This window comes from Oryza glaberrima, chromosome 6 (assembly GCF_000147395.1).
Source record: "Oryza glaberrima chromosome 6, OglaRS2, whole genome shotgun sequence".
In the NCBI taxonomy this organism is placed as follows: domain Eukaryota; kingdom Viridiplantae; phylum Streptophyta; class Magnoliopsida; order Poales; family Poaceae; genus Oryza; species Oryza glaberrima.
The window spans coordinates 1,986,743-2,008,151 of NC_068331.1; the positions used below are offsets into that span (position 1 = coordinate 1,986,743).

Sequence of the window (21,409 nt, forward strand, 5' to 3'; positions counted from 1 at the left end):
TATTCATATTTCATCTTATTTATACATATTATGCAACTTAATTTCCTGCAGCAACACGACGGGTTATTCATCTAGTTTTCTCGTGGAAAAAGAACCTAAGAGAGTTATGTAGCATGATTAACAGCTGTTGAGCATACGGATGGCAATTTCCTCCGTGGGGGTGGGGGCGGGCAAGTTTTCACCCCGTGGGGCTATGGGGTCGATGCCTCGGTCTTGGACGAGGGTGGGGATAAGGGATGGAATCCACCCACAGGTGACCCATGGGGGCCCCAGACCGGGGAGAAATATTACCATGAAAATACAAGTCCAAAACGCCCACCACGGTGAAATAGTTCAATACAAGAGAAAAACCTAACCGTTTGCCTCACTTTTCTCTCCTTGCCCCCTCCCCCTCACGCCCGCGTGCCCTAGCCACCATTCTGCCATATCGCCATCCCCAGGCAGCCAGGCCCTAGCCACACACTGCCTCCACGCACCGGCACCCCGGTGGCAGCTCACGGCCCCTCTCCCTCACATAGTAAAAGGATTAATTGGATACATGCCATTAAAATAGGTTAATTGGATCCATGCCATTAAAAATATACTAGTTTTGGAAACCATGCCATTATAATTTTACACGTATTAGAGATATGCCACTACTTACCCATTGGATGCATTTAAAAAAAATCTGGACCAAACTACCCATTTTCAATTAATGGCATGGATCCAATTAACCCTAGTAAAAAAACCAAGCCCAGTCACCGAACTGCTCGGCCTCCTGGTTCACCGGGTCAGTGGTCCGACTGCCGGTTCGTCCGGTCTAACTGCTGAACTGGTAGAGTCAATTATTATGCATATTTTCCTAAGAGAAGGTCAGTCAGCCAATGTGATGGTTGCATGGACCAACTTTTAACCTATTGAACAAGATTCGATTCCCTCACACGCCTATTTTTTTCAAGGAATAAGTTCAACGGAGGTCCCTCAACTTAACAGCCAGATTTTTTGAGGTCCCTTAACCACAAAACCGGAAATATATACCCCTAAACTCACACAAACCATGCACTCAAAATATATACCCCTAAACTCACACAAACCATGCACTCAAGGTCCTATGGTAGTATATATGTGTGGTTTCGCTGACGTGGCATCCAAGTCAGAAAAAAATTAAGAAAATACGTGGGGCCCATATGTCAGTTGTACATCTTTTTTTTCCTTCTCTTTTCTTCTTCTTCTCTTCTCTTTTCTCTCTTCTCTCTTCTCTTCTTAAATGAGGGAGGCCGGCCGGCAGGCGGAGCGGTGATGGGCGGGCTGCGGGCGAGGGCGGCGGCTGGCCCGCACGGAAGCGAAGTGGCGGCGGGCGAGCGCAGCAGGCTATGGGCGGAGCGGAGGCGGGCAAGTGCGGCGGGCGGATCGGAGTGGCGGGGGAGTCGGGATAGGCAAAGCGACAACGAGAGACCAGAGGAGAGAGAAAGAGAGAGATGAGGCCTACCGGCGCTAGAGCCGACGTAATTGGCCGGCGGCGCGACGATGATCCTCTCGCGCCTTCTCCGCCAGCGCGCCCGCCGCTGCCGCCTTTGTCTCGGCGAGCCCACAGCCGTGCTCACCTTTTGCCCGCCGCCCCTGCTCCGCTCTGCCGCTTGCCGCCGCCACGCCAGCTTCTTCCCCACCGCGCCCGCTCCACCCGCCGCCTGCCGCCGCTCGCCGCCTAGCTTCTTCCCCGCGCGCTCACCTACCCGCCGCGCCACCTCCACCGGTCGTCGCCCAGCTTCTTCTCCGCGCGCTCGCCCGCCCGCTACACCAGCTCTGCCCGCCGCCACGTCCACGCTGCTGGCGACCGCCGCTGACCGCTTCTCCCCCATCTGTCGCCATGCCCACTCGAGAGAAAAGAAGAGAAAAAGAAAAGAAAGAGGAGATGTGGTGCCCACATCATTTTCTCTCACTGACATACGGGCCCCACATTTTATTTTATTTTATTTTATTTGTGCTGACTAGGATGCCACGTCAGTGAAACCAGGCATCAATACTTCCATGGGACCTAAATTAGACGGTTTTGTATAGTTTAGGAGTGAAGATTTCTGGTATTAAGGATAAGGGATGTCAAAAACAACTCGGTGTAAAGTTGAGGGACGGCAGGTGAACTTATTCCTTTTTTCAACGGATAGCAAATAAAAACAAATTGGGCCTCATGCAAGTAGAGTGTGTCGCTTTAGGCTGGCCCATGTGTTTCCCACGCCTATTTTTTTTTCAACGAATAGCAAATAAAAACAAATTAGGTCTCGGTTCATTGGTTTTATGTAAAACCGCTCGGTTCATCCTTTTCACCGTTTCACTTGCATCTTCAAGGTGGACCGACCAGGTGAGGATGCTAGTTCCGGTTTAACCACAAGCCAGGTCCGGTTTTTTTATTATAAGCGGAGCACATAAGCACCAAGCGGCAAGTGGGGCAGCGCGTAGGCGAGCAGCCGAGTACGGTGGCACACCGGCACACGGATGAGCAAGCGCGCAGGCAAGCAAGGCGGCACGTAGGCAAAAAGGCGACGGGCATTTACACCAACGAGGCGATGAGTTATTTGTCGATCTAAATGGGTGGATTGCTATTTTAATATCCTACAGCACAATTTATGAATCTCACTTTGGTGAATTGGTTACGTCAAGTATTGGTGGTTTTCATGAGAAAATTATAAGGGTTAATATGATCCATACCATTGCAGATTTGCATATTCAGAAAAATGGCATTACAATCCGTTTATTCATAACTGTGTGCAGTACAAATTCGTTTATTCGTAAATGTGGCACCTTCCGTCCTTCCATAAGAATTTATTTTATGTTTAAAATCTAATCTAAAAGAAACAATTAGGTAGATAAAAACATTATAGATCATCTAAATTGAATTTGTGAGTCAAATATTTCACTAGCTCCTCTAAGTAATCAAAGTAAACTCTCCCAAAACCTTCCTCACACAGCCATAAATATTAATTGATTGAAACAAGGTAGTCTCTTCATAAATATTGTTGATGTAAACGAGATAGCCTCTTCTATTTATTAGGTTAGCTATATCACATAAATTGAACAGTACTGCGTGCCTAATGCCTGTAGGTACAAGTAGAATCTATTTGTAGATTTTTATTTTACTAACTCACCGGGCGGAGATTCCCCACCTGAATTGTCATTGCATAATAGATTGAAAGGTTTCGTTACAAGAGATTTAGAGTTTGAAAAGCGGAAGAGAATACTCGTAAATCTTCATTGGCTTAAGTCAGTAAAAGTTGTTCGAAACCTCAAAAATCAAAAGGTTGTCTATCCTCATCAATTACGTCACAAACATTATCGAAATCGTTATTTTACACTACAAACATCGTGGATCTAAACTCGGCTGCCATTAAAAACTTATCACGTTGAACAGTTCCAACGCAATATATGTGGTGTTACATAACGCATTAAACATGCATATCGGTCCGTATCCCTAATAGTGAATCACTAACAGAATGTGCAGTGGCGGACCTAGCAATTTTTAATTAAGTGTTTGATAAGTTAGTTAGTTTACGAAATAATAAAATAATTTTTTATTTTATAATATCATATTTTTAAATAATTATAAAAATTAGCATTTCTTTTTTTCCTTTTTATTTACATCATTTTTTATCTTATTAATATGGTAATATTTCAATACTAATTAATTAAAATGGTATTTTTTTAATACTAATTGCTAAAGGGACACCTACTATGCAATTTATATAATTAACCAAAACCATGGACAACTTATCAATTTAGTGTTGTATACAAATTTTAATCATAAGTTTATATGTGCTATATATTTTAGCTAAAAATAATAGCACACACACGTAAAAAAATAGTAATTAAGTGTATACGTAGACAATATTATAATTAAATTAAAAATAAGATTATTACACATTACCGTTACCATTAGGTTTAAATATGCAGAACAACATTCCCCTTGCATATGATATATTTAAGCAAAGAATAGGTTGTCTACACCATGCTCAAACCCTTTATCTCATTTTATTATTATAGAGAAATTCAAATAGTAATAACTATTATCCTCATAAATTTATTTAAGTTGGAAAAAATATCATTTCATATGCAGAAATTTTAAGAATTAGATGCAGTAAAAATTATGATTATTATACAGTAAATATTTGATACCTATCTTTTTTATATTTGAGAGTTTACTAATCTAGTTATTTTTTAAATAATAAAATATTCTATTATTGTATGATATCATATTTAATATCACTGCATTATTTTTAAATAGTTTTAGAAATTTACATTACTTCTTTCTTGTTACTTACACTTTTTTATATTATAATTTATTTTAGTTTTTCCCCAATTTTAATCTTTCTAACATTAACCGAGTTTGAATAAAAATGTGTTAACATCTATATAACAAATAAATATTATCAACATATCATTAGTTTTAACCTATATAACTTAACATAAGACATGTATTTTTACACAGTAAAGCAACAACTCACTTTGTGCAATATGTATTTATAGTACACTAGATTATTAGATTCATAACAAATGTCACACTTCAATTTATCGCATATAAATTATAGATATTTATATGATTATGAGTATCATTAAATATTATCTTCATATAGTATTAGTTAAGAGAATTCTAGATTATGTTGAGGAAGAAATGTCTCCTAAATTCTAAAAACTAGTTAAGCAACTTGGATATCCTGGTAATTACTACTAACTTATGTAAAAAATAGTACTAACTAATATTATTACATGCACTGTTGTTTCTACTAACTCGTGCAAAAATTATAAATAATATATATTACATAGCATAAGCACAAGAACTATATAGTAGTGTTCAGCTCCTTAAGGTCTATTGGCTTGAACTAACAATATCATTATCAAAAATAGAGAAAAATAGGGTGACATGAAGAAGATGAAATAGCAGAAAAAATTCGGGACAAATTTTTAGTTTTACCAACAAATTTGTGTTAAAAATTAGCTCCAGCCGAAGCCTTCTGGCGACGGGCCTCCGCTTCGCTCCGGCAGAAACTGGCCTTTATTACGTGCAAATGAATTTGGATCACAACTCAACAGATGTAGAAGGTCACCAGCGTGCCAAGGCCCAGGCAGGTGACATGGTTGCTGACAACCACCGACGCGCCCAGTGTCAACGACACGGATGACGACGCCGTCGCCGCCGGCCTTCTTCTTGCGGTGGCTGTAGAGGAGAGACATCGATGCCGGGCGGCGGGAGGAGGTGCACTCATCGTTGTTGGCGAAACACGAGGCGAGGTGCGCGATGCATGCGTCATCGTGGGTGACGATGACGGAGACGGCGGGAGCATCAACCCGATCTATAGATGGCCAAAAGGCCCGCCCGGTCCGGCCCGGCTGGGCACGGCCCACCAACCATCGGGCTGGCCCGGCACGATTTCGTGTCGGGCCGTGCCGGCCCATGGGCTGCACCTCCAACCCAGGCACGGCCCACCAACTATCGGGTCGTGCCGTGCCGGCCCAAAGGCATGGGAGGCCCATCGAGCCTTTTTTTAAAATAAGTCTAGTTTTCATCCCTCCTCTTTGGGCTATTACGTATGTATAGCTAAAATAAGTCTATTTTTCGTCCCTCCTCTTTGGGCTGACATATGTATAGCTAAAATAAGTCTATTTTCCGTCCCTTCTCTTTGGGCTGTATAGATAAAAAAAGTCTAATTTACATCCCTATTCTTTCATCCATGCATATAATATGTCTATTTTTACTACCCTAGTTTTTTGTGTATCGGGCCTGGCTGCCGGCCCCACGTGCCGGTGGAGGGGCCCACGCACGGCCCGGTGGTCGGGCCGGGCCGGCACGGGCCCGACCTCCGTCGGGCCGTGCCGTGCTTGGGCCGGGCCAAAATGCCGTGCTATGGGCCGGGCCATCGGGCCTCGGGCCTTTTGGCCATCTATAACCCGATCTACGCCGTTGTCGTTGTCGACACAGCCACTGCCCATTTGTCTAGGATGGCGGCGGCCGTCGTCGGCGACGACTACGATGGCGCCGCTCCGACGCTGGTGCGACAACACACGGGCGCCGCTAGGGACAGCCAGTGAGAGGCGATCTAAGCGGCGAGCGCGCACAAGTCCCCGCTCAGCCTTAGCCACTTCCGTCTTCTACGGTGCGACATCGCAGTGTGTATAGGCCTGCCAGTGGTTTCAAATCCACCCTGCACCTACACCAACCCAAAAGCAACTACACTAGCCCACCCAATCCAAACCAACCCACAAAATAATTTTCTAAACCCCACCCAACCCCACCTGCACATTCTATCCACCCGATCCAATCCAACCCGCAAGTTGTTCCCCACAGGCAACCCATGGATTCTACCCATGGCTAACCAAAACACACAAGCACACAACAGTCGGCTAACAAAAACACACAGTGACACAGCCACACATAGATACAATAGTAACTCTGGCCGCATACATAGGTCAAAGCAGCATGCATACCATAGTTTACTTTCTAATTTATAAATTCTCATCAAATTTGAAAGTAGCAATGAAAATTAACTTAGCACAACTGAAATTAGCCAGGCAATTTGTACAACACTTTGCCAATATTACACGAATAGTTAGTTTAACATGTAGAAGCATGCTACTTCCGCAGCTCAAATCAGTTAGCATGCAAGCTATGATCCTCTGATGTGATTATCCCCACAACCAAAAGGTGGTTCTACTCTCTTGATGCTCATCCATCTCAGGTGCTTTGATCTGTAATAGCATCAAGAGAGTAGAACTAAAAGGTTACAGTAAAGATACCACAAAATTTAAGTGTAAAATATCAACTTAGAGCTAAAATCCATCATACAAAAAAACTACTACCTTTTCAGACCATCATACTTTAGAATAAGTTAGCGTACAAAAATAAATGATATGGCCACACATACAAGCATCAGCTACCAACTGCATTACAGTTTTCAAGTTAATTTGAGAATAATCATGCAAACTAAAGAGACCAAGTTTTCTTACAAGCTAAGAAAGAAACAATGTTACTTTGTTAGTCTAGCTAGTAGTAGATAGGCAAAAAATATACATTTAATTACCTTGTTTCTTCGGTTTAAATAACCAATCTTTAGCACAAACTAGTGCCTCAAGCATATCCGGTGTCAAGGAACTTCTTGTGTCTCCAAGTATCCTTCCTTCACAACTAAAAGCTGATTCCGAAGGCACAGTGCTGAGTGGAATTGCTAGAAAATCCCGAGCCATAATTGCCAGTACAGGAAACCTTTTAGCATTTCTCTTCCACCAAGCCAAAACATCGAAATCTTTACTATCATCCTCACAAACTTCTTCTAGATATGTCTCAATCTCAGACTTATGTAATCGTGTTCGGTTTGACTTGAAAATTGCAAACTCTTGGTCAAGTTTTCTTTTGCCTAGAACTGGCGAGCCTACACCACTAGCTTCTCCTTGCCCAGAATGTGATAGGGAGGATACACCCCTTCTCCTTGCAATTCCTTCATATACTCTAAAGTAAGACTTCATCCACTCTATAACAGAATCCACTTTAGTTTCAGCTTCATTCATATTGGGAGACACCTTGGCATAAAAGAATTCGGATCTAAGACAGTGCTAATGACAAGTGCCAAATTAAAATTGTTTGGCAATTTTTCATCCCAATACTTAGCAGATTTCATATGCATAGCACTAGCCAATTGAGTCAAAATACTAGTTGTTTGCCAATCAAAATCACTTAAAGCATGGCGAATGCAGAGAACCAAGTGCAAGAATGAGTGTGCTGTTGGTTTCCTGTCAGCTGACACAAGTCTAGTAGCCTCTTCAAAGGCTTTAAGAAACTACAAATTGATTTAGCAGTCAGCCACTCTTCGTCAGATGGTGCAACCTCACCATTTTCAGTGGTATAACTATTAAGGACAGCTCTATAGACCAATGCTTCTAAAACCATTTTGAAAGTTGTGTTCCAACGGTTAGGTACATCAACAGTTAAACCAAATTTTGAACGAAGGCCTAAACCGTTGGCAATTGAATTGAACGCTTGGATACGTGAGGCTGAATTTTCTATGTATTTCAAGAGCTCACGTATCTTATGTATTGCCCCACGAATTAACCTCATTCCATCTTGAACCAATAAATTGAGGATGTGTGCGCAGCACCTAACATGAAAATGTCTACCTTCAAATAACAACTCATGCTTCTGATTTTTCACCATTTCCTCACAAGCAGCCGTGTTATTACTAGCATTATCCAAAGTTAAAGTAAATAGTTTGCCCCTCAAGCCCCAATCAGTCAAACACCTCATCATGGCTTCTTCTATAGCAAAGCTAGTATGTGGATACTTCACAAGCTTCAGGCTTATGATTTTCTTTTTCAGACTGAATTCTGCATCAATATAATGTGCCGTGACAACCATATATCCTAAGTTTTGATTTGAGGTCCACATATCTGATGTTAGGCACACACGTGAATCAATATTTTGTAATTCATCATGCAGTTCTTGTTTCATCCTAATGTAACAGTTGTAAATCTTATCACGAATTGTTTGGCGACCAACAACTTTAAAGGTTGGTTGCATGGACTCCATCCACTCAGCAAAGTAAGGATCTTCGATTTTTCAAAATGGTATCTCGGCATGGATGAAAAATTTTATCATCAATTCTTCACTCCTTATAGGATCAAACACAAAATTTTCCACGGGTTGTTTCCGAGCAATTGCTATGAACCTATTTCTAACTTCAACCTCAACTAGTGGACAAGAGTCGCAAAACATGGTTTATGAGATGACTAGTTCCTGATTTTCTAGTTGCTGTCAACATTAACCGACAATATTTGCACTGTGCTTTGGGGACACCATCTACCATAACAAGCTCCTGCTCAAAATGTTCCCACACCTTTGCTCTTTTACGTGGTTGTGAAGATAATTCATGACTAGAACTATTGCAGTTGAACTTTCTGAATTGTGTATAGACATGTTTAATAAGCCTGCTTGTGACAATATTAAAAAATTAACATTCAATCTGCTACAAACAGCCAAATTAATATGAATCTAATTCAACCCATATTTGTAATCTTGTAGAATCTACTATCAATCTGAGGTATTTCCAAATCAATATTACTAGGCATAAGTCATAAGTCCTGAAAAGGAGAGAATACTTGCCGGATCTTGAAGGGAGAGAGTATTGCCGGATCTTGTGGGGGCCGGGGCAGGGACACACGGCAACAGATCTTGCATGGAGGAGAGCAGCAGCTTCTTGGCGCCGACGGAGCGGAGATGGCGATCTGGCGGAGCGGTGCCGGGAGATGACGCCGGAGCAGAGGACAAGCGGGAGGCCAGGAGCCAGTGGAGCTGCAGCCGCTTGCAGCCAGGTCGAAGTGGCGAGCAGCAGCAACTTCTTGGTGCCGATGAAGAGGAGATCATGATCTGGCGGAGGCGCGGAGCACGCCGGGAGATGACGCCGGAGCAGAGGACGAGCGGGAGCCGGTGGGGCCGCAGCCGCTTGCAGTGAGGACGGAGTGGTGAGGAGCAGCAGCAGCAGCGACGCCGTCGGTGGCGATGGTGGCGGCGGCGGCAGAGGAGGAGGAGCGGAGGACGCGAGGAGGAGGATGAGTTAGCGTGTGGATTCAGTCCATGGATTAGTCCCGTGGATTCAGTCCATGAATCAATTATTTTACTCAGCCTGCATCCACCCCAAACCAATCCACATGTTTTGTAAGCCCAGTTCAGTCCGGTCCAAAATGAAATCCCAGGCCGTTTCAATCCAACCAAAAGGATCCAAATGAGGATCCAGCCCACTTAATCCAAACAAAGTCAGCCCACTGGCATGCCTAAGTGTGTACCTCGTCGAGCTCCGCCGTGGCCAGCCCACTGGCATGCCTAAGTGTGTACCTCGTCGAGCTCCGCCGTGGCGGCAGAGGTGCCCTGTTTGCCCTCGTCGAGCTCGTGCGGAGGCATGGATGACCGGACAAAATTGATATTGCCTGCCTACTATACGATCCGATCGAAAAGTGCCTTAGCGGCTCGATGAGGAAGCAGCAGCCCAGCACAAGATGCGATGCGACCGTCCCCGTCGCGCGACACGAGCCGCCCGTTCAGATTTTTACAGATGGATTTTCTAATGCTGATATTTTTAATTCTAGATGGATTTGGAGTTCTTTGCAATTGACATGCAGGTATTCATAGCCTTCGATCCATATGATCTCCTACGTACTCCCTCCGTTTCACAATGTAAATCATTCTAGCATTTCCTACATTCGTATTATCATTGATACGAATGTAGGAAATGCTAAAATGATTTACATTGTGAAACAGAGGAAGTACTAGTTTTGCCTCCTTTTCTTGATTGCTGGCTAAGAAAGTATTCAATGCTTATTTTATTTTGTTATGCTGTCAAGTATGATAAATACTTCCTCCGTATTTTAATGTATAACGCCGTTGACTTTTTGATCAGCGTTTGACCATTCGTTTTATTTAAATTTTTTGTGAAAATCTAAAAATATTTATGTCATACTTAAAGAATATTTGATGATGAATCAAGTCACAATAAAATAAATTTAATTACGTAAATTTTTTAAATAAGACGAATGGTCAAACATTGGAAAAAAGTCAACAGCGTCATACATTAAAATAGGGAGTATATGGCAACTATAATACCGATCGGGACTCGTTCGATACAAATTTGTTGTCCGACACCTAGTATATATGTGTGGAATCCTGGGTCCACCAAGCTCCTACTCCTACTTAAGATCGACCGACAACCTACTACCTCCTCTCAATCGGATCGTACGTGTTAGATCAGCCGGCGCCACGTGATCTCGATCGAGCACCACGCGCGTACCTACCATATATGTCGGCGTCGACAAGTCGGCGGCCGGCCGCGCCGTCTCCGTTCCTCGTCTTGTACGACGACGCGGATGGAGGGCGACCCGCGACGACGACGCTGTACAACGTCGCCGACGGCGTGCACCGCCCCTGCGACATCGACGACCAGCGCACCAAGCGGAGCTGGGTGACCTCGCATGGCGGCTGGGTGCTGACCTGGGACTCGGCAACACTCGCCACCTTCCTGTGGAACCCGTACGCCGCCGCCGCCGGCGAGACAACAAACGTCGCGCTGCCGTCGTTCGGGCGGGCGCCGCCGGACATCGAGGCCTGCTGCGCGCTATCAACCGGCGAACCAGCCGCCGCCGGCGGTGGCTTATTCACGGTGGTCATGGTCGAGGTGGACAGCAACGTGCTGTGGTACTGCCACGCCGGCGCCACCTCCTCCTCCTCCTCGCCGGCGTGGGCGAAGCACGAGTACGACATCGGAGACGAGCGGACTATTTCCGGCTTCACGCCGTGCGGCGGCAAGCTGTACTACCTCATCCAGCCGGGAATGTCGTACGGGGTGCTCGAGTTCTCGCCGGATCATCAGCCGGTGTTCACCACCGTGCGGGCGAAGCCGATCCGCCTGTTCGCCACGGCGGAGGACTGCATGCTGGTGTTCTCCGTCTTCCCCGTCGACGTCAACGGCGAGCTCCACCTGGTGTTCATCTTCAAAGGCGAAGACTGCAAGGCCGTCGTCGACGTCGCCGTGTACAGGGTGTACCTGGAGAAGCGGAAGCACGTCAGGATTCGTAGCATCGGCGACCGCGCCATCCTCGTCGGCGGCAGCAACGGGTTTGGAGGGTGGTGCAGGGCTAGCCGCCATGGGTTGCTGCCCAACAGCATATACTGGGTGAGCCCGTTTGACAATCGATTGCATGTGTATGATCTTGGAGAGAAGACGGAAGAGATTAGGGATCCCTGCAAAGGCGTCGCTGATCGTGCATCCACTCAGACGTTTTGGATGATCCCTCCCTGTACAACACGTACGTAATGATACCCTATGAAGATGGATTCTAATCTCTCGGATGGACATCCATTCATTTCTTGCATGCTATTTAAATAATTATGAAAAGATTTCTAAGATAGGTTAATATGTGATATATCATCTCAGATTTGTTATTTTCGTTACAAACTGTAGAAGTCGAATTTGAAATTGCATGTTTGTGAGATGATATATTACATATTAAACTATCATGTCAGTTTTTTTGAAAAATTTTCATAATCATTTAGATGACATAAAAAAATGGGTGGACGTCTAAAGTGTTTAAAACAGTTTCCCGATACCCTATGTTTGAAGGGCCTGCAAAATCTGGATGTTGCTACGCCCTGCAATTACGAACGCTAGCTGAGCCTGCAGCTAAATAAAACTTTGGTCAAAGGCACTGTTACAATTGTTCAACGTATTACTCAATAATAATAAGAACAATTAATGTAAGAAATATATTATGTACCATCTCAAAAAAGGTGTACATGTATCTCTTATTTTACCCTCGATATATATAGTAGCAAAAGTTAATGCTGCAATGTCAGAGGGTGTATACATATTTTCGATATATTCCGCGGTTGTTAAGACAAAGGTTGATATGATCCGATCGAGAAGTGAGAGAGTAGTCCATGTGTGCCTTGGCGGCTCGATGATGATAAGTTATATCGATAATGTTATATCGATATATATTTTTTTTAACGGTTTTCTAGTCAGTTAAATCTGAAATTCTATTTCATATGAAACTAGAGAGGTAACCTCACCCTATTAAATAGAGAGGTAACCTACCTCAAATCCATACAATCAACCAAACACAATCTTTCCCAACCCATATCTTTGATACAAGCAACCAAACAAAATCTCATTCTAGCCAGGCTAAACCAATGCAAGTAACCAAACAGCTGCATGGGTATTTGCTTGACCAGGGCAAGCTCAGCATGTATGAGAGAGATGGGCCAGGCTAAGAGGATACGAGCAACCAAACACACCCTAAATACACAGCACAACCAGAACATCTAAAAAAATACAGAAGTGGCTCTATGGACTTGGGCATGAGGGTAATTGCATAGCCTCGGCAGAGACATAAGGCTTTGTAGGAATGTAACGCTAGAGTAGGCAGCAGTGTCTAATACCAGTGGCGGAGCCAAGAATTAATCACGCCTAGGGCCGAGCAGGGCTGAGTTAATGTGTTCTTAGCAAAACTCTTTATATCTTCAGCTTTTTACAATATTTTGAATAAGATTTCAATGGGAATTTGGTCCTAAGCCTAGGGCCCAAGCCCTAATTGTCCCACCCTTGTCTCCGCCCCTGTCTAATACCATCAGTTTTACTTATTGAATTTATGTAGTGATAAGAATAATACCAATATCAATAGGCATTGAGAGAGGAGGAAATGGATATTTGATATATGTTTCACATGGTTTCTCTTTTCTATTGAATCAGAAAATGAATACTCTAATGGGTGCGGTCTTTAGCAGCAAAATTCTATATTTTGAGAATGTATTTTCCTAAAAGTTACTTCCTGTCGTGTCTTATAGCTAAAATCGTAAAGTCAAAATATCCTATAACAAAAATTGTCTTTTCAGAATGAACCCTTTTTTTAAAAAAAAAAACAAAGAATGAACCATCTTGCTATAAGCTACTATTTTAATTCTAAGATTCACAAACGTAACATGGAGCATACATGAGGGTGCTACATTTAAGGAAAAAGTAAAATACTATGATTTCCTTCAAAGGAGTAAATTAAAGTCTTGCATGTTGCTTTTTGTCAGTACAAGATCAGGCAAAAACAGTTGTTGCAGTCTGAATATTTCAGCCAGGCAACATGGCTGAAATAGCTTCATTTTCATATCAAAAGTTTACCGACTGCCTTGCTGTAAGATTCTTGGATTGCGTGTGATGGTATGCCATATTTGGTTGCAGGTAAAACCACATTTTTAAAGAGGGGTCTTATTGGAGAACTTGAGAAGAAATACTGAAATGTTATGCAAATTGTCATTTCAGCTTTCAGCAACCATTAGCGTGGATGTTCATCCATTCCACTAAATTTACCACCAATTGTGATAAGATGCGCTTCTACAGATGGGGCACTGGTGGACAAGTTCGATGGTGATAAGTTTAACTTGTGTTACATGAATGTATACGATAGCACATTTGCCTAACACATCTAGTAGAAAAATGCAGGTTCCAGCTTCAACCAGCTTCCGCACCAGCTTCCTCAGTTTTCCACACAATTCGTGTTGCAAATTTAGGGATGGGTCTCTTGAATCCGCCTGGCTGATCTAGGCCCTAAAAAATAAAAACAAGGAGCACTCAATCAACAATGAACCGAGCAACATGTGTACAGGTGGTAGTAGATCTTGTTGTGTTATTACCTTGTACATACGTCTTAGCATATCTTCCTCATCCTTGACCTGTAAAAGAGAAGATCAGGTTATTAACTGTTGAGTACTTAGAGCAATACAACAATGATAGATGCTTGTCAGAAATAAATTGTCATACACTGAGTTCCTCATCATTATTGCGCGCATAGGAATTGACCCCAAAAGGTAAATATCCATCCAAATGACCACCACTGTATGCATCATTGTTAGGGTGCTTCATGCCAACATAACCATTATTTCTACAGCCATAGCAATGACCTTCAAAAATGGGGATATTTGTCAGTTTTAACAGCCAAAGTAACTAGGCAGATAACCATGCTGATAACTACTGAGTGATCAATGGTAAATAAAGCGTCTACTCAGTATAAGAATAACGAATCACATCCTAGAGAAATTTTTGATTATATCTAACAGAAACAGGAGTACAGGAGTACCTTCCTCTTAGCGTGAGCTAGAGAGAGTATTTAAAACGTAAACACTGAGGTGGTCTTTCAATACAAGTTGCTATCGATGCCACATGCACACTACAACATATATCCTAAGCCAAAATGCATGCATAACTTACCAATTTAACTAAAATTGTAAGTGCACAATGTGAACATGCTGTAGTTAAGTGCACACCATAAACATGCAGTAATTAAATTAACATAAGAGGAAAAAATATCATTAACATTAGGTTCAATTATGCAGCAACAGCTGACCATAAACATCCAATAGTAGTTAAATTAAAATAAGAGGATATATTACCATTAGCATTAGGTTTAATCTCGCAGCAACAACTGATCACCCAATCAACTTCTCCTTGCATATGCGATATTTCAGCAAAAAACAAGTTGTCCATACCACAGTCAAATCCATTAGCTCCTTTTAACTTCACAGTGAAATTCAAATGTTGGTACCACCTCTCATCCTCATAAATTACTCCATGTTGCAAAAAATCCTTGAGTTCATATGCAGAATCCTAAAACAACACATATGGATAGAATAAGCAAGTGTTACAATAGTAAGACAGATATAGATAATATATATTTATGTATGTGGAGAGAGAAAGAACATACCCCCAAAAGATTATGATCATCGTTATACTTATCCACTAAAGCTTGGATCAAATGACACTTGTCTTTTTCAAAATACCCAGCTGACTTGCAACGCTTCCGCCTGCCGTCAGGCCAGTACATCGTTTGCCGTATCATCTTCTCCATTGGAGGGAGCCTATCAAGCTCCTCACCCCTAATTAGATCAATGAAGATCATGTATGATTAGTATGCTGTACTTTCTCAAAGTGGTCGATACAATGTGCTATAAAGTTGTTTGCACATGTTACCAAGTCTGATGTAGGAGGTCAATTAGTTCACGTAGAAAGATAAATTTAACACAGCGCATGATAAAACAATGGAGAGTGATAGCTGTTTTCATGCCTAGATTATACTCTCAAAGCATCATTAAATTTCAGATTTCTAACTCACTTGGAACATGGGACACTGTTTTGAGCAATTAATTAGACTAATATGCAGCAATTCAGAATATGACATCAGAAATTATGGAAGCCCGGTATTTTTGTAAACGAAAACTAATCATATTTTTTTTTCTCAAATACTATTATATTCTGATTCAAGCTCTAAAAAGTTTTATGTTGTCAAATCAATTCAACTGATTTTGGAGTGTATATGTGTGTTCTAATTATTACTATGATCCTAAATCAACCTGAAGCTCCATGAGATGAAACATGCACCGAAATATAAAAGGCAGTTGCTGTCTGCCCTAAATACATCCAAGTATCCAACCACAAGAGTTTGCAACAAATAAACAGATAACAAGATAAAACAAAGTTAAGAAGCCTCACATTTCTGGAATCCGCAGGTCATGAAGATGTTGGTTTATAGCATCATCAACTTCTGACAGACTCTGATATGGCCCACAACCCACATCAGGATACATGTGGAAACATCCCCCAGGATCCATCCTGATGTAGAATACAAAATACCAGCCACAAGGTCTCCTGACCAAAATGGATGACCCAGGAGATGACCAAAGGCAGCACTGTGATGGCGTCGAAGTTTCAGTGTCGTCATGCTGCACTGTATGTGGAGAGGAAGAGGAAGAGGTGTGTGCAGTTATCGGTTCTTTCGATGCTGTATTACTGAGCAACCCCACAGAGAAGGAAACATCTGGTTCTCGCAGTGCTTGTGCAGACGAAGGCTCAGTAGAATTTACCAACCTGTAGCAAACAAGCTCAATGAGTAAGAGAATTAATTTTCTGGAATCCGTATTCTGGAAGGATCTCAATCAAAACATATTTATTCATTCAAAATAAATATTTGCAGAAGGATCATTTTGCAGTGGCCAAGTTAGCAGGGGTCAAAAACTATGTAGACTTTACCAATTTGTTACATTAATCCCTAGAGATTGCGTATGAATACACCAGTTACTCCTATGTTACATTAATCCCTAGAAATCACATATGAACGGTTATGTTTGTGCTAGCAAACAACGCTTTTTCCCCCTGTCCTGCCTCTCCACTCCCAAAAATCTACGGTAACAAATTGCTACTTCCACTAATCCATCGCAAGTCTTATGTATGTACAGAAGACGTATACTGTTTATCAGTCTTATAAAATACTACTGTTCTATCCTCCCGAACGACCAAGCGGAGATTAAAAAAAATGAGTGAAATTTTCACAAAACTACACGTTTTGTGGTCCAAGTTGCAGAAAACCACACACACTTTGACACTTTAAATACATATATTTTGTTAGTGTAGATTCACAAAACAACACTACCAATGAATGGATTCACCCGTGATATGACATGGTTGTTCCACTTAGGACAAGGACGTGGCATCCTATTACCAGCCATCACACAAAATTAATAGGATGCAATGTCCCTATCCTAGGTGGAACAACCACGTCATCTCACAGATGAATCTATTCATTGATAGTGTGGTTTTGTGAAACTACACTACCAAAATATACGTACTTGAGTGCCACGTGTTAAAATGTGTATGTGTGTGGTTTTGTACAACTTGAACCATAAAACGTGTGAAATTTACTCAAAAAAAATTAGCCACAGACCCCACCCCACTGGGATAAGTAATCATCATTAACAACATGTGGAGACCAACACTAAATCACACATAGAAAAGCGAAGTACTTAAATCACAAATAGCGTCGACCGTCGAGAGATAACAATACGTGGAGACTAGCAGTAAAATCAATACACGCATAGCAAAAGCGAACTAAATCACGGGAAAAGGAAGGAGCGAGAGAGAGAGGAGAGGGGATGGAGTGGACATACGGTGGGCGAAGCGGCGGCGAGGCTCGACGGAAGTTCCGCCCGTAGCGAAGGAGATCAAGGGCACCTGGTGTGGTTGAGGACGACTCCGGAAGCAGCCTGGCAGCCGGCGATGGCGGCCGCCGGACGGCCAGCGGCCACCGCCGCCTGGCGCTCCTGCGCCCGCGGTGGATTGGCACCTCTTGTTGGCAAAGCATCGGGTTCTGCAGTGGAATCGGAGGACTTCGATTGGAGGTTCGGAATTTGATTTTTAGGGCTAAAATCCTCCACTCCGGTTGGGACTTGGGAGCGGAATTGGGGTTGGGGGGGAGGACCTCCATGCTTTATATCCTTCCCTACTACTACGCGAGAGAGTGGACCAATTCGAATCTCAAAGCATGTCGGTTTGTCTTCCCTACTCCGGCTGGGTTCGTTACTTCTGGATGGGAGCAAATCCCGCACGGAAAACGGAGCGGTGTATTTTATAAAAAATGGATCAATCATGAGTTTTTTAAGCAACTTTTCGTATAGAAACTTTTTGTAAAAAATTGCACTGTTTAGTAGTTTGAAAAACGTGCACATGGAATACGAGGTAGAGGGGTTGGGAACATGTGTTATCGAACACACCTCCGAAATGGAACCAACGCGCTTGACTTGATTTGTCTCGCGATTATGGCCCTATTTGAAGAACTAGCTAAGAGGTATTTTGAGAGCTAGTATATTTTAGCACGAGAAAATAGCCCTCCAATAAAATAGCCCTAAGTTGTTTGGATCCAATGGTTTTTTTGAGAGCTATTTGGTCTTTAATTTACCTTCCCATAGAAAGAGATAGAGAGAAAAATACACTTTTTCGGTGGGCCCCGCCTGAAATAGCCACAATTAGCACCCCTTGGGTGGAATAGTTTTTTGGGTGGGTTATTTCTAAATAGCCCTCAAATAGCTCATTCTTTTTGGTCTTTTAGAGCTATCTGGACTATTTAATGGAGGGCTAAAAAAAAATCCCTTGTATTCCAACAAGGCCGATGTATAATAGGATATCGCTAAAAAAATATTTTTAAGTTTCCTAAATTGAAAATAGAAAACAAAATAACAGATATATTAAAGAGAAAATCTAAATTTAATTCAAAATAAATGAAAGTAGACCCTTCGGTTAAATTACTAATAGAATTTTCGATTTCCTCCATTATCACGCTATCTCCTGACACTCCTCCCTGAAGCCGCACCAATCACCCACACGCGGGAAGGAGAAGAGGAAGGTGGGAGCGACCAGATTGGAAGTGGGCGAGGACACTGCTTTCTTCTGAATATCAATAGAGCAGATATCTAAAAATTATGTAAGGGAGTAGAGCAAATATTTCTTGGACTAAGTTCTGAACATGTCCAACTCTAACGTCATTTCATGGAAGCTGGAGCTAGCTCGAAGCGGATATTCGACGGTTGAATCAACATCTGAAATCTGATAGAACTGATCAAAGTTGAGATTTCTGGCATCCACTGAACTGAATTCCATGCAGGTGACGATGGATTAATCCCTAATTTCCTGTGGTATCAGAAGATCATTATATTCCAAGTATGGTAATCTGTGCACGATGTACCGTGCTGGACTCTGTCAGCTGGATTTCGACCGCACGATCACGATCCAATGGTTCCCGTGGACTTGACAGGGGTTCGGAGAATAATTCTCCGACCCCAACCATGATGCTTATCGCCGTAGCACGGACCGCCGGGCACCGCTCCGGCGAGCCACTGTGCTTTGCTCGGCGTCCGTCAGTTCGCCACTTCGCCGGTGTTCCTCCTTAATAAAGGCATCTACAATATACTTCAAAACTAGTTCATAGTCAATAAAATAAAATAGTACATTCAGCTACCTAACCACATTATGAAAGTAGTTCATAAAAGAGAAATAGCAAAAATCATCCATAAGCATATGGGCTGCCCATATAGAATAAAATATGTTATTTGTCTCTATAACTGTATATATTGGTGTTGCCCTAAGAACATACAGTATGAATTATCTAGAGCTCATATGACAAAATAAATAACTGTACAGGATGAATACCGGAGGATTATCTTTGGAGTAATTGAGATTTGTTTCTCCCTGCATATTCAATTTTACCCCAATCCTAATAGATCGATGAAGATTAAGACTGTATTTGACAGTATATCATAAAATTTCTGGTCCGCCATTTACGTATTTTCTATATATTCCACGGATATTAAGACAAAAGTGATATAGCCTGCCTGTACATACGATCCGATCGAGAAGTGAGAGAGTCCATGTGTGCCTTGGCGGCTCGATGAGGCATCAGATGCGAATGCTCCCGACCGTCCCCGTCGCGTCGCGCGACGAGAGCCGCCCGTTCGACGCGGGCGCAACTGGTTCAGGCGTTTTCCGCCGCCCCGCCTGGATTCCGACTTGTGACGTCTGCACAAGCGCCCGCCCACGTGTTGCCTCCCGCTGTTCCCTCCGTATATGCGGCGCAGGCGCGCGGCGCATCCGTGCCACGTCTGCGCACAGCCCCACATCAATGATCAATCTCTCTTCTTCCTCCTGCCCCTGCCTGCCTCCTGTTACTGCTGGTTAATGTACAATCCGTGATGACCAGAACTACAACTGGTTCATTAATCTCAACCTAGCTACAATATATGATTAAAAATATATAATTTGCACTAATCTGACACGAACACTTTGATTTCACACGTGGATTTCGCGTTTATGCTTGATTTTGCAGTGATATTTGATATCTCCAGAAGCTATGGCTACTGTGGCTGTAAACGTCACGCGCGCCTAACAATCTGCTGCTTTTTACCCGCCAAGTATCTTGTTCCTCCACGCTATATATCTTACCTCCATATCCTCCTCCCCGTCTCTGTCCGTACTCACCACCACCAACGCTGTGCACCGCACAAAGCAAGCACAGAGCGCGCCCACGCACGCCACAGAGCACACACACAGCCATGGCGCCTAGCGCCGTGCAGGCGATGTCGTCGAGCCACGGCGCCGCGGCGGCGGCGGCGATGGTGGCGGCGGGGCAGAGGCGGCAGCTGACGCGGCTGCTGCTGAACGTGACGGTGGAGCAGAGCCTGTGGCCCGTCCACGTCGTGCTCGGTGCGGACTGCACCGTGGCCGACCTCGTCCGCGCCGCCGTCGACGCGTACGTCCGCGAGGGCCGCCGACCGCCGCTCCCCTCCGGCGGCGCCGGCGACGCGGCGGCCGGGTTCGAGCTGCATTTCTCCAAGTACTCGCTCGAAAGTGCGTCTTTCTACTGCCTTTTCTCTTACTATATTTCTCAAGCTCCATTTTCATATTGTCATCGTGACAGAGTGGTTTCTTCAGAGCACGAGGCCATGGAGTCGGCTTGAAAATTTCGATTCGTTCATGGACGATTAAGCTTGAGAATTTCGATTTGTTCTGACCTGTTGGAGCAAATTCATCACGGACTGATTCGATTCTTGCATGTCAGGTCTAAGGCCGGAGGAGAAGCTGGTGGATCTGGGGTCTCGCAACTTCTTCCTTTGCGCACGGAGAACACCTGCTGCTTAATTTTCAATCTGCTTTCGTTTTTGTTAAGCATCTGCTTCTCTGCTCTGCTGCTTAATTGATTCAAGCGAGCAGAGCATGCCACGGATCACCCCGCTCGTCACGAGCTGCTGCATCACGAGCTCGTGAATTCGTGATGATACGTGTGGTGCTTTGGCATGTCGTCGGCTAGCTCATCGCGACGTCGCCTAGCTCTATTGTTCATCTTTGATGGATCAGCCGGCCACCGTCAGAGCCGTGGAGAGACTGAACCTGTACTTTTTTTTCTTCTTCTCTTCTTTTCCGAAGGTCCTGTTTGTACTGCTAGATGTTGGAGTGCAGGAATAATAATAAGGTAGTTTAGTTCCAAACTTTTTCTTTAAGCTTTTAACTTTTCCATCGTATCAAAATTTTCCTACACATAAACT

At 43.4% G+C, this 21,409-nt stretch overlaps 2 protein-coding genes across 2 annotated transcripts; one reads left to right on the plus strand and one right to left on the minus strand.

Moving 5' to 3' along the window:
- Positions 1-13,553: 13,553 nt before the first annotated feature.
- LOC127775876 (uncharacterized) lies at positions 13,554-17,784 on the minus strand. Its single transcript, XM_052302184.1, has 7 exons — positions 17,486-17,784; positions 16,035-16,409; positions 15,250-15,421; positions 14,939-15,152; positions 14,310-14,449; positions 14,183-14,221; positions 13,554-14,096 (listed from the first exon to the last, which is right to left on the minus strand). Exons 1-7 carry the CDS (start codon positions 17,677-17,679, stop codon positions 14,001-14,003), a joined length of 1,230 nt encoding a protein of 409 aa, XP_052158144.1. The 5' UTR covers positions 17,680-17,784; the 3' UTR covers positions 13,554-14,000.
- A 2,542-nt stretch (positions 17,785-20,326) lies between these two features.
- LOC127777521 (uncharacterized protein At4g22758-like) lies at positions 20,327-21,409 on the plus strand. Its single transcript, XM_052304129.1, has 2 exons — positions 20,327-20,714; positions 20,926-21,409. Exons 1-2 carry the CDS (start codon positions 20,420-20,422, stop codon positions 21,003-21,005), a joined length of 375 nt encoding a protein of 124 aa, XP_052160089.1. The 5' UTR covers positions 20,327-20,419; the 3' UTR covers positions 21,006-21,409.

Coding starts and splice junctions, on each gene's coding strand:
- LOC127775876 (XM_052302184.1), bottom strand. CDS start 17,679: ATGCTTTGCCAACAAGAGGTGCCAATCCACCGCGGGCGCAGGAGCGCC. Junction 15,422..16,034: donor GACCTGCGGATTCCAGAAAT/GTGAGGCTTCTT, acceptor TGATCTAATTAG/GGGTGAGGAGCTTGATAGGC. Junction 14,450..14,938: donor GATTAAACCTAATGCTAATG/GTAATATATCCT, acceptor CCATTTTTGAAG/GTCATTGCTATGGCTGTAGA.
- LOC127777521 (XM_052304129.1), top strand. CDS start 20,420: ATGGCGCCTAGCGCCGTGCAGGCGATGTCGTCGAGCCACGGCGCCGCG. Junction 20,715..20,925: donor CTCCAAGTACTCGCTCGAAA/GTGCGTCTTTCT, acceptor CTTGCATGTCAG/GTCTAAGGCCGGAGGAGAAG.